Below are 18,860 nucleotides of genomic sequence, written 5' to 3' on the forward strand. Positions count from 1 at the left end.
GTGAAGTGCCTATTCATATCCTGTGCCCATTTTTCTATCGGATTATTTACCTTTATCTTGTTGTGGTGCTCAAATATTTCATAAATTCTGGATATAAGTCCCTTATCTGATATGTCATTACCAAATACTTTTTCCCAGTCGGTGGCTTCCCTTTTTACCCTGGTGGAGAAGTTTTTGGATGTGCATAGGGAATTGACAGAAGAAAAGACATTTAAGTAATTAAGGTGAGACATGCAAAGAGCTCTGGTGGCTTTGGTAAGGAGCTGTTCTTCAAACCCAAAGGCAAGTGATTTGAATCCACTAGCCTCTCTGTGTGATAAAGATGGGCAATCTCCTTCCATGCAACTTACTGCCTCTGAAAACCCGCTGGAGTTGGTTCTGACTTAATGGCATATTAAAAAAAAAAAGAAGTAAGTTTCACCAGAAATCTATTAAATTATATGGTGTCCATAGATGAATATATTTTAATATGGATTCTGACAATTTCTATACTTTCAATCCAAATAAAAGCAAATTTTTACAAAAATTAAAAAGCTTGTTTTAAAATCAGGTGGTTAACACAGAGTCAAGAAGTGTCAAGTTACTGACTCAACATTGCCTTCATTCCTTAAAATTAAAAACCCATGAAAGATGGAAGGATTGTTTACTAGTCTCTTCTCCTGTGTCCTTCTGTGCCCTAGTCATGGCTGTGTGGCAGCTGATAATGCTGGGGAGCTGTTATGGTGGTGCGGTCCAGTGCAGAGTGCCGGGCTGTGTCCTGTTGTCTCTTGGGTGCTCCTGCGTAAAGCTGCCTTGTCGGACAGAAACAAATGGCCGTCCAGTTAATTAGCACGCCTGACCACTGCACTTCCAGTCACTTGGGCCTTGCATATAAGCAACAGACCACATATTTTTTGAACTTAATAGGAAAAAATGTTAAAGCAGCAAATGGTCTGTAACTTTATAAGTACTTATAATATGGTGTATCTTTTTCATTTATGAATATTCTGTACTAAAGCCACTGTTCTAGTAATTAAAATTTTCTCTTGGTGTAAAAAAAAAAAATAGCTAAGGCCAGAATGAATGAAACAGACATTTCTCCCAACACGTACAAGAAAAGATGCCACTGTTTTTGTTTGACTGACAGTGAACCTATGTGACAAAGAACTGCCCCCTATGGTTTCTGGGGTGTAATCATGCAGGAGAAGAATATCAAGTCTTTCCCCCAAGGAGGAGCTAAATGGATCTGAATCACTAACCTTTCAGTTAGTAGCCAAGTGCTTAACTACTGCACAATCAGTGCTCCTTCATTAACTATTAGATGCAAGTCAAAACCACAGTGAGATTATCACTTCACTCCCACTAGAATGGTTATGATTCTAAAACCAGAAAATAGTAAGTGGTGTGAAGGATATGAAGAAACGAACTATTCATTACCGGTGGAAATGCAAAATGGTATAGTCCAGCAGAAAACATCCTGGCACTTTCTGAAAAAGTTAAACATAGAACTACCACATGACCCACAATCCCAAACTTACGTATATTCCCAGAAGAAAACAGGAACACCAACAGAAACCTGTATATAAATGTTTAGTGCAGACTTATTCACAACAGTCAAAAGATAGAAACAGTTAAAATGTTCAACAGATGAACAGATAAAAACAATGTAATATACACAATGGATAAAGAGAAGCCTGTCAATATTATTGAAAATATTGTGTTGAATAAAATGAATCAGTTGGCCATGTATTTTCTAGAAAGGATGATCCTACTTATAATAAAACAGGCAAATGTGTAGGGACAGATTTCTTGTTGCTGTTAGGTACTGTCAAGTAAGATCTATACTTGTAGCGCCCCTATCCTGTCCTATCCTCACAATTTCTGACATCTGAGCCCATGCCTGCCGTTGTCATGTCAATTCATCTGACTGAGGGTATTCCTCTTTGTGCTGACACTCCACCTTTCCTAGCATGATGTCCCTCTCCAATGAACAGCCTTTCCTAACAACATGCTCAAGTATATGAGACAAAAGTTCATCATCTTTGCCTCCCAGGAGAACTCTGGCTGCACTTTCTCCAAAACATACTTGGTTTTTTGGCAGTCCATGGGATATTCATTCAGTACTCTTCTTCAACATCAGAGCACAAAGGCACCAATTCTTCTTCTGTCATCCTTATTCACTGCCTAATTGTCAGATGCATAAATAAACAAGTAACTGAAAAGACCATGGCCTGAATTAGGCATACCTTAGTCCTCAAACTGACATATTTCTCAGTAATTTTGAGAGATTCCCGGACTACAGACTTTCCCAGTGCAGTACTGACCCCCTTTCCCAGCCTCCTGATCTTCTGACTGCTAGTACCAAGTATACGGACTGTGGACGCAAGTAAGACGAAGCTGTTGATCATTTCAATCTTTTCTCCATCTATCATGACATCACTTATAGGTCCAGTGGTGAGAATTTGTTTTCTTGACATTGAGATGCAATCCATACCGAAGACTGTATTCTTTGATTTTCTGCAGCAAGTCCTTCAAGTCCTCTCCACTTTCAGCAAGCAAGGTTATGTCATCTACACAATGCAGGTTTGGTTACTGATGAGTATTCCTCTCATCCTGATGCCACATTCTTCTTCAGAGTCCAGCTTCTCAATAACCTGCTCAGCATAAAGTTTACTAGGGAAGAGAAAGGAAGTTGTTGCCTAGGGAGCAATGAGTATCTGCTAACAATAATGAAGTAACTTGGAAAAGAATAGTGGTGACAATTGCAGTATATGAAAAATATAATCAATGTCATATAATCATACATGTGAAATTACTGAACTGGCAAAAGAGAAAATTCTGTAAATGGCATATATATGTCTAATCTATGACACAGCTGTAATAATTTAAAGGAACTAAGAAATGAAGTACTCAGAAGTTTGATTTCACATGGGAGACAACTGGAATAGCTGGAAAGAGATGTGACAAAGAATTTTTAGTTTTTATAATCCCAAATATAAGAGATCTCACATGTTTACATATTTAAATAGATAGGAAATGAGCAGGGAGGGGCAATCATAAAGGCTATGAGACACAGTTGTTGCTGTTAATTGTGTACTGTCAAATCAGAACTGACCCATAGTTGACCCTTTCTCCTGTGAAGCAACTGGTGGATTCAAGCCATGTACCTTCCAGATTACAGCACATGTTCTTACCACCAACCCACCAGAGATCCCTATGAGATATGGTCAAAGAACTCAAACCCATCAGTAGATTTTCCAAGGATGTAAATCACATAGGAGGAGACTACTAATTTTTCTCCTTCAAAACTATGAGTGGGTTTGAATAATCAGAAAAGATCCAACTTTGGGATAGTAGCACCAACTCCCTATCGCCTATGACACTGAGAGTTCCCTGACTTAATGCAAAATGTCATGGCAAATTTGTAAACAGCTTTCCTACAGTCTCGTCAAGACTTAGTCAAAATGACCATTTTCCTGGTTCTACCTTAGGTATTTAATGGAATCTTCACTGTACCACGACTGATTATGCCATTCTCCTCATGTCTCCCCTGACTGCTCATCCCAATAATCCTGCTTATTTTCTAGTCACAAGGTCTCTCCTTCAGAAAGTCTTCCTTTTAAATCCAAATCTTATCCATCCTTCAAAATGCACTTCTTTTTCAGAACAAAATAAATAAATATATACATTTCTTGATTATAGCAGCCCCAAAAGATCTTGGTCTCTACAAATTTTAGGCAACCTTCTATTATATCTCATCTCACCTATTCTGGATGACAATGTGGAAAACACAGTTTGGGGAGCTACTGATTTCTAAACCAGGGCACAGAATAAGTGGAGTTAAACAGATTCCCAGGTTCTACCTTAAAGATTCTAATTCCACACCCACTCCCATCAAGCTGATTCTGACTAAAACTGACAACACTCTACAGGGTTTCTGAGACATTAATCTTTATAGGTGGAGATTGCCCATTTCTTAAGCAGCACTGGGTGGATTCAAACTGCCTGACCTTTCTTTCAGTTAGTACCACAATATTTAACAGCTTATGCCACTAGAAGACCTTAGAGAGGGATCTGCAAATCTGTATTTCTAATGAATTCTTAATGATAGTGATGCTGCTACTGACCTAGATAATAATCTTTACAGCCCTGCAAATAATCCTACATCTTTACATTCTTGCTCTTAAAGACTGACAGTATAGGAGGATGTTAAATTGAACATTTAAATTTAACAGGGGAACTATGAAAAAGTAATTCTCCTGATGTGAAAATTGAACAAGTGTAATGCTTAATATGGAACTCTTCCAATCCAGTGGCCAGACAGCTGTCCTCCAAATTTCCAGGCATAGACAGGTGAGTGCATCCAAGGCTGCATCTGTGAACTGAAATAAATCAAATGGTATCCCATTGATTCCTGGGACTCCCCCCCACCCAATGTCTTAAAAACTTCCTACTGCCTTTAATACCATCTACTTCCTCCTTCATTACCGCTGGCTCCTGTACTTCCTCAAAGTCTTCAGTGTCAATCAGTTCTTTCTGGTACAGTAATTCTGTTTACTATCTTCTCTTGATGTTTTCTGGGTCATTCAATATATTGCCCATAGCATGTTTCAATATGGCGACTTGAGGCTTAAATTTACTTTTCAGTTCATTCAGCTTGAGAAAAGTAGAGCGAGTTCTTCCCTTTTTATTCTCCAATTTCAGCTCTATGCACATTCCATTATAATACTTCGTCCTCCCAAACTGTCCCCTGAAATTTTCTATTCAGTTCTTTCACTTCAACATGTTTTCCTTTTGTTTTGGCTTCTTGACATTCCAGTGTAATCTTTAAAGTCTCTTCTAATATCCATTTCTGTTTTTTCTTTATCCTCCATTTTTCTAAATGACCTTTTATTTTCTTAATGGGTGATATCATCCTATAACTCATCTGGTCTTTGATCACCAATGTTCGATGCCTCAAATCTATTCTTAAGATGACCTTCAAATTAAGATGGAATTGATTCAAGATCAGATCTTGGTTCCTGTGGACTTATTTTCATTTTCTTCGGCCTCAGTTTTAACTCACATATTAGTTATTGATGATCTGAACCACAGTCCGCCCCGGCCTAGTTTTGTCTTACTGATTTTGAGCTTCTCCATCAACGTCCTCATTTGTTCCATTCCCAAGAAAGGTGACCCAACAAAATGTGGAAATTATTGAACATCTTTATTATTATCACATGCAAGCAAATTACTGCTGAAGATAATTCAAAAATGGCTAGAACAATACATAGATAGAACTGCCAAAAGTTCAAGCAGGATTTAGAAGAGGTCGTGGCACCAGGAATATTAATGTTGATGTCAGATGAATCCTGGCTAAAAGTAAGAATATCAAAATAATGTGTACTTATGCTTTATTGACTATGCAAAGGCATAAGACTGTGTGGATGGTGAGAAGTTGTGGCTGACACTGAGAAGAATGAGAACCACAGAGCTATTCCTGGAAGAGGGACATAATAACGCGGGAAAAGGTGGAGTGTCAGTGAAAGAGAGGAAGACCAGGTCGACTCACAGTGCCTGCTGCAAGGGGCTCTTGTATGCCAGGATGTGTGAAGACAGGGCAGGATAGAGCAGGGTTCAGATCTTTTGTTAACAGGGTCGGTATAAGTCAAACTCAACTTAATGGCACCTAACAACAACAACAATGCTTCACTATATTCACAGTATTTCACTCACTCATTGCTGTCATGTCAGAACTGTGTCATAGCTAAACATAAACAGTCTTGAGAAAGCTGTAAAGTGCGCAGGAGAAAACTGCCCATCTTTCTCTTATGGAACCACTGGTGGATTTAAAAAGCCAGAGGTGACCCATAGGTTATCAGTGCAACTCAGTACAGAACTAGAGTTCCTTATTTTATATTTCTTTTAAGAAAATCTTTTTATTATTATTTTTAATGAAAATTTACAGAGACTTTGAATTTCCACTCATTCATCGTTGCACTTTTCTCCCTGCCCATATCTCCCCACCTCCCAAGTACACTCTTCTCTTTGAAAAGTAAAATTCTTTCCTAGTTTTACAATCCCTCCCCCCAGGTCCACTCCTTCGTTCTGGAATCCTGTCATGACAATAATACCCAATCACATATCCGTTTTAAACAGTTTTCTCCCTCATCTGTTTCAATGCAGAATACACTATTTATCCCATCTTTCTCAGTCTCCCCACAACCCCGATGTCAGTCCTGTTTTACAACAGTGGCACTATGCAATATTTGTCCTTTTGTGACTGAGATATTTCACTCAGCATAATGGCAGGATATGAAGAGACACTTCACCAAAGAAGACATTCAGATGACCAACAAGCACAAGAAGAAATGTTCAAAATCCAGGGAGCTCTGGTGGCCTAGTGGCAAGAAACTGCACTGTAATCCCAGAAGAGTACAGTTCAAATCCACCAGATGCTCTGTTGGAGAAGGAGGGGGCAAACTCCTCCTGTACTAGTCAGATCTGATGTGACGGTAGACACACGCCCCCCCCCCAAATATATAAAAATAATAAAATTAAATTTAAAAATGTTCAAAATTCCTAGCTCTAAGAGACATACAAATCAAAACAACTATGAAATATCATCTCACCCCAATCAGATTAGCAAAATTTAACACAACAGCAAGCAACAAATGCTAGCAAAGCTGTGGATAAACTGAAATCCTTATTCACCGTTGGTGGAAGTGTAAAATGGTGCAACCACAGTGCAAGGCGGTGTGGCACTTTCTCAAAAAGTTGCAAATAGAGAGATCATTTTTGGCCCAGCAAGTCCACTACTGGGAATATACCACAAAGAGACCATAACTGCTACCCAAACAGATATATGCACACCCATGTTTACCACAACTTTGTTCACAATAGCAAGGAGTTGGAAACAACCTAAGTGCCCATCAACAAATGGATAGAGAAGCTGTGGTATGGTCACACAATGGAATACTAAGCTACACTGAAAAAATAAGAACTCATGCAATATTATTTTATATTTCTAAAAATCAGGAAAAAGGCATAAATATGGCAATACACAAAGTACAAAATAAATTCAAAGTTTAAATACGTACCTTTACTAATTAATCCTTGAGTTATCAGCATACTTGTTGCAGCCAAAGGCACAGCTATTTAAAAAAAGAGAACGTAAAAAAAAAAGAGAACGTATTAGCATTAGGAAAAGGAAAAGATAAATGAGCATCGGTTTATCTATCGAAGTACGTTGCAATGAAGATCTGTGCAAGAATTTTCCATTTATAGAGTTGTAGTTTATAGTCATAGGAAAAATACAAATAAACTAATTTTTTAAATTATAATATGAAAACCACCACCCAAGCAGATATATGCACACCCATGTTTATCGTGGCTTTTTTCACAATAGCAAAGAGTTGGAAACAACCCTGAGTGCCCATCAATAAACGATTGGATAGAGAAGCTATGGAATAGTCACACAATGCAATACCACACTGCATTGAAAAACAAGGAACTCATGAAGTATTATACAAAATGGGTGACCCTGGAGGACATTATGCTGAGTGAAATAACTGTCATTAAGCCACTGTTGTAAAATAGGACTGACATCAGGGTGGAGGGAAGACTGAAAAACAGAAGTTAAATAATGTATATTGCATTGAAACAGACGAGTGAGAGAACAGTTTAAAAGGAATATATGATTAGGTATTATTGTCATGATAGGAGTCCAGAAGGAAGGCTGTACAGTGGAGTGGACTTGGGGGAAGGGACTGTATAACAATGAAAGAATTTTTCTTTTACTTTTCAGAAAAGAGTGAATTGGGGGAGAGGGGTAGGCAGGGAGAAAAGTGTTAACAATGAATAAATTGTAATCCAGTCTCTGTAAACTTTTATTAAAATTTTTTTAAAAATTATAATATGAAACAATTTCATTCAAAAACCACATTAAATGTAGAAATCTCCAGCAGAGCACTCACTAACATCAAGGCAAGAGTTTAAATAGTAGTGAATACTTTTTAAAAAATACAATCCATAACCTTACAAGAATACTCACTCTAAAACACATATGACATGGTAAAGGGAGTAGGGAAGCTAAGTTAAGAGAATCAAATAGCCAGAAAATAAATAATGAGAATGTTGATACATTGTGAAAAAATAAAACAAATATCACTAAACAATAAACATGCAAAGTTTTTTACAAGAGAATCAAATTTGCTATGTCAATTTTCACTAATAATGCAATACTAAAAGACAACATAGTCAAGAAAGACCAAAAGTTATTCTATAGTAAGAAGAAAAAATGGACCACAGAGGCAAGAAACAATTATGAGCCTTCTGGGAGCTCTTTCTCTGAGAGCAGTCATGTCTCAGGGCCTAAAGCAGCTGCTCCAGTCACAAGGGTTGGAGGACAGCTGGGTTGACAGCTAGAAGCCTGCAACATTCGCCTATAGCCACAATGAGTTCACCCCTTATTCTCAAACCATTCCTGAACGGATTAAAAGGAAAGCCAGGAATGGTGAAGTTTAAGCAGGGAATAGAGTACAAAGGCTACCTCATATCATGCAGCTTGCAAATACAAAAGAATATATAGATGGAACACTGTCTGGACACCTGGGTTAAATTTTAATCCAGCATAATAATGTCCTTTATATCAGGAGTGTTGAAGTAGAGGAATATGGAGAAATAGAGAATAGCATTTTTTTTATTTTATTATTTTGTGTGTGTGTACCATCAAATTGGATCTGACTGGTACAGGAGGAGATTGACCCTCCTTCTCCATCAGAGCATCTGGTAGATAGAATAGCATTATTTGTGGTGAATTTTATATATATGTGCGTACATGTATGTGAGCTGCATACAAGATCTACAGGACACATCATCCTCCTCTGAGAAACTATTTCACTATGACTACAGTGTACTGCAAATGGAAGAGAAGAGGCCCTAAGTCACAAGAACTCAATCCTGGAGGAGAAGGTCAAGGCAAAGGACTTCTCAGAACTGTCTGAAATAGGAAGCCTTCCCTGATACTAGTACCTGGTATGCGGACTTACAGACTCCTAAACTCAAGAGATACTAACCATAGTATATAAAGTGGCAGCAGCTTGAGGCGTTTAGAATCACAGAAGCCCTGAAAGCTTGAGAGATAAGCCATCATATCAAGGGCTGGATAGAGGGAGTTAAGTGTTGAATGGAGTAGGTGGGAGTAGAAGGGAACGCTGGGGAAGCAGGGAAAGGGATAGGTGAAGACACAAATGTCAAGGGCAGAGACAATACTGAACCTATTGGTTATTTTGACAACTGGAGAAATATCTTTCATCTGCTCCTTTCCATAAACTGCTTCTGTCAGAAACTGTTTTAAATATGAGCATTCAAATTAAGACAGACTAGGAAGGATGGGCCGTTCACATCCAAAATAGCAAGGCTTCAAAAATCCCATGTACAATAGAGCACACTTAAGCCTAGCAGATATGGCAACTGAGGCCTCAAGAATGGAAACACAAAGGAAGAGGAACAGTTGTAAGCAGACACTACTGACTGGACCATAGAATGTGAGAACCAAGAATACAGGAAAACTGAATATTGTTAAGAAAGAAATGGAATGCATAAATAGTGACATAAATATTGGCAAAATGAAATGTACTGGCCTGGGACATTTTGAGTCAGAGGATCATATGATCTACGATGGTGGAGATGAAAAGGTGAGTAAAAATTGGGTTGCTTTCAGAGTTAAAAAAGTCTTCTCTAGATCCACCTTGAAATACCATGTTGTGAGTGACAGGATAATATTTATATACATATAATAAAGCCCAGTGAATACGATCATCATTCAAATATATGCATCAACCACCAAAGCCAAAGAGGAGGAAACAGAAGATTTCTACCAACTTCCGCAGTCAGATACTGATCGAACACACTATCAAGAAGCATTAATAATAACGGTGACTAGCATGCAAACATTTGGGAACAGAGAAGAAGGATCAGTAGTTGGAAAACACGGACTGTGTCAGAAATGAAGATGGACACAGAATGACAGAATTTCGCTCAAACAACGATTTAGCCATTACAAAATATGTTTTATAAGAAAATAAACACAAGCTATACAGATAAACTCCAACTGACAGTATGCACAGAAATCAGACTTCCTACATCTGTGGAAAGAACTGCTGGAAAAGCTCTGTATCAGCTGTGAAAACTAGGCCAGGTGCTGATTGTGGAACAGACTACCAACTACTCATATGCAAGTTCAAGTTGAAGCTAAGAAAAATTAAATCAAATCCATGGGAACCAAAATTTGACCTTGAGTCCATCCCACCTGAATTTCAAAATCATCTCTGGAACAGGTTTGAGGCTTTGCATGAACACTAATGAGCAAAGACCAGATGAGTTATGGGAAGATATCAAGAATATTATCTAGGAGAAGTGGAAATGGTCATTACAAAGACTGAGGAGGAAGACCAAGATGAATGTCGGAAGAGACTCTAAATATCTCACCAGAGTACCGAGAAGCCAAAGCAAAGGGAAAAAATTAAAAAGATAAGGAGCTGAACAGAAAATTTCAAAGGGCAGCCCTGGAAGACAAAGTAAAGTATTATAATGAAATGTGCTAAGAGCTGGATTCAGAAAATTAAAGGGGCCAAACATGCTCAACATTTCTTAAGCTGAAGGAACTGAAAAACAAATTCGAGACTCGAGTTGTAATACTTAAGGATGCTCTTGGCAGAGTATTAAATGATCCAGGAAAGCATATATAGTCATTGTACCAAAAGAAATTGGCAAACACAGAAGAATTTCATGAAACAACATATGAGCAAGAGCCTGGGGTGATGAAGGAAGATGTTTAAGCTGCTCTGAAAGAAGTGGAAAAAACAAGGCCCCAAGAATTGACAAAATAACAATTGACATATTTCAACAAACAGATGCTGCCCTGCATGTGCTTACAAAGTTGTTCCAAGAAATCTGGAGGGCAATTACCTGGCCAACTGACTGAAGAGATCTATATTCGTTCCCATTCCAAAGAAAGGTGACCCAACAGAGTGTGGAAATTATCGAACAATAACATTAATATCACAAGCAAGTAAGATTCTGATGAAGATTATTCAAAAACGACTGGAACAGCACATCAACAAAGAATTGCCTGACATGCAGGCTGGGTTTAGAACAGGTTAGGGATATTATACTAGGAATATTATAGCTAATGTGAGTACTAGGGCTATTATAGCTAATGTTAGATGGATCTTGGCTGAAATCAGGGAGTACCAGAGGAATTTCTATCTGTGTTTCACTGACTATGCAACAAACAGTGGCTGACTCTGAGAAGAATGGGAATCCCAGGAATACTTGACCGTGCTTATGTGAAACCTATACTACTTGGACCTGTAGGTAGTCATCAGAATAGAGCAAAGAAACACTGCATGGTTCAAAACTGTGAAGGGTGTATACCAGGGATGTGTCTACCTTCATACCTTTTCAATCTATATGCAGAAGTGATTATCCAGGAGGCTTGGGTCTATGAGGAGAAATGTAGCATCAGAATTGGAGGAAGACTCATCAACAATCTGCATTATGCAGACAACAAAACCCTGCTTGCTGAAACTGATGAGGACCTGAAGCACTTGCTGCAGAAGGTCAAAGACTACAGCCTTTAATATGAACTGAAGCTCAACATCAAGAAAACAAAAATTCTCACCACTGGGCCCTTTCTCCTCACCTATTCAATGTGTACACCGAGCAAATCATTCAAGAAGCTGGGCTCTCTTAAGAAGAATATGGCATGAGGATATGAGGAAGACTCATCAACAACCAGTGTTATGCAGATGACACAACCTTGCTTGCTGATATGAGGACTTGAAACACTTGCTTGCAGAAGATCAAAGCCTTATGGATTGCATCTCAACATCAAAGAGAAAAATATACCGCTGCACCAACATTGAAATTGTCAATGATTTAATCTTACTTGGATCCACAACCAACAACCTTGGTACCAGCAGTCAGGAGATTTGAAGACATACTGAGTTGGGCAAGTTCACTGCTAGACCTCTATAAAACACTAAGCAGCAGTACTGTCAGTATGAAGATTAAAGTATGCCTGATCCAGGCCATGGTCTTTCAAACACTTGTTATGCCTCTAAGAGGTGGAAAATGGGAAAAGAAAAAAAAAGTTGACAAAAGAATAGATATTTTTGAACTTTGATGTTGGAGCAGAGTATTGAATATGCCATGAATGACCAAAAAACCAAACATGTCTTGGAAAAAGTGCAGCCAGAATGCTCCTTGGAGGAAAAGAAGATAAAGCTTCATCTCACATACTTTGGGCATGTTGCTAGGAGAGGCCTTGGAGGGGAACATCATGCTTGGAAAGTTGTAAAGTCAGTGAAAGAGGGGAAGAAATTCATGACGTGGATTTGTAAGACATAGTGACTGCACCAATGGGTTCAAGTGTGTCAGATGGCACCGTATGGGTTCAGATCTGTGTGCACAAGGTCACTATGAGTCATACTCAATGGCACCTTACAACAACATACCTAAATTGCTTGTATTAATAGGTTTTATGTTGAATATCTGCTTTCTTAGTTAAGAGCTAAAATTTAGGCTAAGGGTGCCTACAGGACCAGCTTTAAATTAAAACTTGCAATGAGCTCCCATGGTTGGTAACACTACATCAACATTGTTACAACTACTGCTGAAGGAGTTAAATATTTTTTATTTTATTTTATTATTTTTGTGTGAGTGTACCATCAAATCAGATCTGACTGGTACAGGAGGAGATTGTCCCTCCTTCCCCAGCAGAGCATCTGGTGGATTTAAACAGTGCACCTCTGGGATTGTAGTGGCGGCTCCTTACCACTAGGCCACCAGAGCTCCCCTAGGAGTTAAATATATCTTAAGTGACTCCACTGAGAGAAAACTCTTGGAAGTTTGCACCTGGTTTCCTCCATGACTTCCCCTCATTTTAAATTACTTCTCCTTTGCTGATTTTTGCTCTTTATCCTTCACTGCTGTAAATTTTAGCCATGAACAACTCTATGCTCAGGATAAAGAGAGTCAATTACTCAGACCTGGGAGGTGGTCATGAACTCCCAACACACACAGCCACTTATTATATTCAGAACAGAGCAAGGAAAACACTTCATGGTTCAAAATCAGTAAAGGAGTGCAACAGGGACGCATCCTTTCTCCATACCTTTTAATCGCTATCCAAAACAAATTTTTCGGGAAACAGAGATTTAGGAGGAGGAATGTGGCATCAAGATTGGAGGAAGACTCATCAACAACCTACATTATGCAGATGACACAACCTAGCTTGCTAAAACTTAGGAGGACCTGAAGTACTTGCTGCAAAATGTCAAGGACTGCTGTCTTCAATACGATTGAACCTTAACATCAAGAAGATAAAAGATTCTCACCACTAGGTCAATTGGCTGCACCATGATCAATGGAGAAGAAACTGAAGTTGGTGGCAATTACAGATTGCTTGGATCCACAAGCAAAACTCTCGGCACCAGCAGTCAGGAAATCAGAAGACAAATTGCATTGCATAAATCTGCTCTTAGGGACTCCTCCAGAGTACTGAAAAGCAGTGATATCAGTCTAGAGATTAAGGTACACCTAATTCAGGCCATGGTCTTCAAAATTACTTGCTATCTTCAGAGAGTGGGACAATGACTAAGGATGACAGAAGAATTGATGCCTTCAAATTGTCGTGCAGGTGAAGAGTCTTGAATATACCATGGACCGCCAAGAAAACAAATTGGTCTATCTTGGAAAGAGCGAAACCAAGTTTCTCCTTGGAAGCTAGGATTTTGAAGCTGTCTCACGTACTTTGGGCACATGTCCTTGGAGAAGGACATCATGCCTGAAGGGTGGAGGGACAATGCAGGAGAGGAAGACCCTGGATGAGATGGTTGATAGTAACTGGGGCAAGGCAGGTATGTCAGAATCAGTGAGACTGGCTCAGGACAGGGCAGACTTCAGAGCTGTTGTACATAGGGTCTCAGGCAAGTTGATGGCACATAACAACAAACAACATATTCAGCTACTGAGTACCTGGAATGTGGCTCAGCAGAAATGAAGAGATGCATTTTAATATAATTTAAATAGCTACATGAGGCTGGTGGCTGCCATATAGAGAATACATTTCCAGACTAGGAGTCAGCAAACATTCTGTAAAGAATTAGAAGGTAAATCTGTCTAGGTCTGTGGGCCATTCTCTGTCACAACCACACATGCACCATTTCAAAACAAGAATCATCCAGAAATAATAAACAATGGCATGACCCTTCTCCCAACAGGAAAATTCATAATCAATTTCAGAGCTTTTATTTCATTAATCTCAAGAGTACTAACTGCCATTTAACAGACAGCTAATTCACACCCTAATTAAAACTTTCTTATAGACATTAAAATATTTTCATGTAATTTTTATATGTCACAAAGTATTAGTTGTCCTTTGATTTTCCTTTTTTTCCATCATTACAAGTATAAAAAATCTCTCTTAGCTCACAGTCAAAGAAACAGACTTGACCTACAGGCTATATGGTTTGCTCAATCACAAAGAAAATGCATCTAAATTATTAGAAATTTCATAATTACAAGCCTTAACTCTGAAACAGACCATCAACTTTATCAACCCCAATATGCAAAAGCCCTAAGGTATGGATCCTTGATCTACTGCTTATTAAAACATTTTCTACCTTTGCTGAAAAATGGTTCTTTTAATGTTGGCTGGTTGGTTAGAATGCATTCATGCAATATCACACAACATTTATCAAAAAGTAAATTCCTTTTAATAATATGCAATCATTTTCTCCTTCATCTTGGTTTGAGGACTGCAATATGAAGTACTGAAAAATCGTATAAAGGAAAAAAGTCAAGTGTTCGTGGCCATCTCAATGCTTCTCTTAGTTCATATTCTTAGGTCAAGATGATGTAAGGCAAAGATGGTACAATCTGGTGAAGAATATTCTACTACTACCTCTGCTATTTATAACTACACCTCTGCATAAATGGCTTAATTTTTTTTCTATGATACAAAGAGGTTGTTGTTTTTGTTGTTGTTGATTGCCTTTGAGAGGAGCACGATTCATAGCAACCCTATGAACAAAAGGCCTGAAGCCCCGCTACAACATTTATCAGAGGTTTCCAGAGGCATGTTCTTTAGGAAATGGATGAAATAGAATTAAGGTGCCTTTCCAACTCATGTATGTTATGGCACACACAAAGAGAAAGGTAAAAGAGACATAAGTTATTGTCAGGTGCCAGAAATTCCAACTCAAAGCAAATCCACATATTAAAGAACAAAGTATTGACCAGTTCTATGCCATCTCCACAACTACTGCTATTACTGGACACTCCGGTGCAGTCACTGTGTCAATTAATCTCACAGAGGGTCTTTCTCTTTTCTAACTTTCTACTTTATCAAGAATGATGAGCTTCTCCAGGAACTGGTCTCTCCTAATAAGAAGTCCAAAGGACAGGAGTTGACTTTTGCTGTTACTCTGGCTACCCTTCTTACAAGACAGATTTGTTCATCCTTCTGGGAATTATCAGAATATTCTATATTCTTCATCAACAATGTAATATAAAGGCATCATTTCTCCAGTTTTGTATTAATTATCCAACTTTCATGTACATATAAGGTGATTAAAAATATCCTAGCTTGACTGAGTCAGGTGTACCATATTTAAAAATACCACAGCTTGACTGAGTCAGTCCTCAGTGGCATATATGCTTTGTAACACTTTAAAAGGTCTTTTGTTTTGCTCAAAACAGTATCTCATTTGTTTTCTTGGCTGTTTCCAGAGATTTTGACTACAGATCCAAGTAAAATAAAAATCTGGGCAACTTCACTATTTCCTCTATTTATCATGATGTTCCTTATTGAAGTCATCATTAAGAGTTTCAAATCTTCATTTTCAGCAAGGAGGGTTGTATTATCTGAGTACATCCTCCAAATCTGACGCTGAATTTTCTTCTTGCAATCCAGGTTCTCAGATTTTTTGTTCAGCATAAAAAAACTAAATCAAACCCACTGCTGTCTAAGTTGGTTCCAACTCTGTGACACTCCATCAGATAGCAGAGATAGTTAATCTTCACGAGAGGAAACGGGCTCTCTTTTGAGAGGAGCTGATGGACTTAAAATGCTGACCTTTCTGTTAGCACCCTGAGCCATTACACACTAGGTAACTAGGTTCAGTATATAGACTAAAATAAATATAAGTAACATACATATAAATAATAAGTATAAAATAATATAAACATAGGGGAGAGATATAATCCTGCCACATACTTTTCTGATCTTGAACTACACACCATCCTATTATTTTGGTCTATGTACAGGTTCCATATGAATGTAATTAAACGTTCTGGAATTCACACTCTTTGCAATGTTACCTGTAACATGTTTTGATCTAGCCAGCCAAATGCAAACGGTCAGTCAATTACACATATAGTTAACATTTTTCTAGTATTTTGTTTTCAACCCAGATCCATCCAACATCAACCATGACATCTCTTGCTCCAAGTCTTCTTCTGAATCAAGCTTGAATTTCTGAATTTACTTCTTTAACTTTTTCAATTATCTCCAAGAACATGTACTTGAATGTGATACTAGAGATGATCTAGTTTTCCTTTCAAGAAAAGACGAGACATTTGCCCAAACACACAGCTGGGTGAGTTTACGACAGAGCTGGGATCAAAATCCAGCACTATTAGTTCCCACTCTCTTTCCACTGCATATGGAATTCCTACTTCAGAGATCATTAAGTTAGCTGCTTTATGCAAAGCAGCAATACTGCTCACCAAAATTATTTTGCATTATAATCACAGTCCACTGACCAACCATATTAAATAAGACCAATACCACTGTCATGGGGCATTTCCACACAACAGCAAACTACTACCTTAAATTAATAACTACTTTCAATTCAAGCCTTTATTTCACAAATCACAATAGAACTAGTAAGCTTTAACAAAGATTGAAGATATATAATAAAATTAATTAATCCTCTTAATAATCTCACAAGGTTTTGTTATTATCTCCAAGTAAGCAAACTGAGTAAGTAAGAACGTATCCACAGTCTCATAGCTATATGGTAGAGCTGAATCCGAATCTAAAAGATTGGGTTTTAGGTGGCCCTAAAGGCAAGAAGCTGCTTTGCCATCCCAAAGGCATGCAGTTCGAATTCATCAGCTGCTCCACTAAAGAAGAATGGGCAGTCTCCTCTCATGCAGTTGATTAAATGCCTCTGAAAACCCACTAGAGGATTAGCTACAGGTCAGTTCGAACTAGACAGCACACAACAACCATCACAAACAAAACTCTCTCATTCTAAAACCAGAAGCAAACAGCACAAAAAACAATTGACATAATCTATAAATGATGTATGTACAAGTATTATTCATACACCTTTTCGGTAATCCCAGACATTAATCTTACTACCATTATGTAATATGAGTTAAAATGACCTTTTATACACAAACTGTCTTACTTTTTGTGTCTAGGCAGATAAAACTAGTTTGGTATCTTTTGAGAATACTGCCACATTTTAAGCACTTGATAATAAAATGCCTTTATACTTTAACAGTAATAGAACGAACAGAAATAAATAAAATCACCTTAGAGTCAATGAATATATGTAACAGACACTCAAACTACATGTAAAAATCACTTTAGTGGTTTTTCTACAAATTCTTAAACACTTTGTCTAAGCTAACCATCTCCAAAGAAGCATGGAATCCATTTCAAGTACATATACGTCCCCAGACTCCTTACTGCCACTAAAAAAGTTACTGAGTTTAATTTCAACTCATGGCAACTCAAATAAGACAAAGCACAACGGTTCCAGAGGGTTTTCTTGGCAGTAATCTTGACAGATAAACCTTTCTTCCACAGTTCTATGGGGTGGGTTCAAATCAATCTTTAGGTTCATTGCTGTTGTTACATACCATTAAGTTGGAACTGAACCACAGCTGACATTTCAGTGGGGTTTCAGAGACAGTGAACAGCACAGGAAGAGACTGCTCATCTTTCTCCCATGCTGGTGGATTCAAACTATGTGTCTTTGAGTTGACAGCACAGCTCCCTACCGCTAGGCCATTAAAGCTCTAAGTCAAGAGCAAATGGCTCAAACTACATAGTGCAAAGGATATTCTTACTTGAAGATAAAAATATTAAGGTGCAATGCATGGCCATTAGTGTTTGATAATTTTATGCTGTATTTTCTTTGGCCTATGGTTCCAAGAAAGATGCTAAATATTCTCAATGTGTAATTTTATTTAAAGCATCCAGATCCGTACTAATAATACACTAATTTTCTGACTATTTTAACTTCTCAGTGATTTATATATAACCTAACAAGTCATTTTAGGCTGTCACTAAGTGCTTAGGCTTTCCACTCTCCAAATTTTAAGTAGGGTATTTTCACATAGAGCAATCACTTAATTTTCTATTGTTCCTATCCATTAGTCCTACTTGTGGCACAGACTTCGGGCACATGAATACCTTGTCTTACTGATGACTGTCTTTTAATGTACTTTTAGTGTAAAACTGCTATAGCTACTTAGAATGCTCAACATGTATGGAAACATCACCCAGAAATAAATCTGTACATCTATGTAGCTTTAGCCTAACATTAAAATGATCCAAAACCCTATCTCCAAACTTACCTTTTACTTAATTCTCTGTGTTATCACCAGACTTAAAAAAAATTTTCTTCTATCTCACTCTGCATTCCCAAAACTGAAAAAAATCTGCTGAAAGTATAACTGAGAAATTATTTCCATTCCATTGCAGAAGTTGCAAGAATTTTTTTAAAGCCACTAGTTTCTGACTAGGGAGGCAAAACATTATTCTCAAGAGGAGATTTACACTGTCATAAACAATTGGATTTTTTTTTTGGTATAGT

The 18,860-nt window shown here is 37.9% G+C and overlaps 1 protein-coding gene and 1 pseudogene across 2 annotated transcripts in view; one reads left to right on the top strand and one right to left on the bottom strand.

The window, feature by feature from the left end:
- Window positions 1-18,860, bottom strand: part of OCIAD1 (OCIA domain containing 1) — a 39,742-nt gene that overhangs the window by 14,671 nt on the left and 6,211 nt on the right. For both annotated transcript variants that reach the window (XM_006894155.1, XM_006894154.1), the window contains exon 3: window positions 7,059-7,112. In XM_006894155.1, the coding sequence (XP_006894217.1) occupies window positions 7,059-7,112 (54 nt within the window). The remainder of the gene's footprint in view (window positions 1-7,058; window positions 7,113-18,860) is intronic.
- Window positions 8,414-18,500, top strand: LOC102854984 (annotated as a pseudogene).

The sequence above is a fragment of the Elephantulus edwardii genome, unplaced genomic scaffold (assembly GCF_000299155.1).
Source record: "Elephantulus edwardii isolate Elephantulus edwardi_28Jun2011 unplaced genomic scaffold, EleEdw1.0 scaffold00137, whole genome shotgun sequence".
NCBI classification, from domain to species: Eukaryota; Metazoa; Chordata; class Mammalia; order Macroscelidea; family Macroscelididae; genus Elephantulus; species Elephantulus edwardii.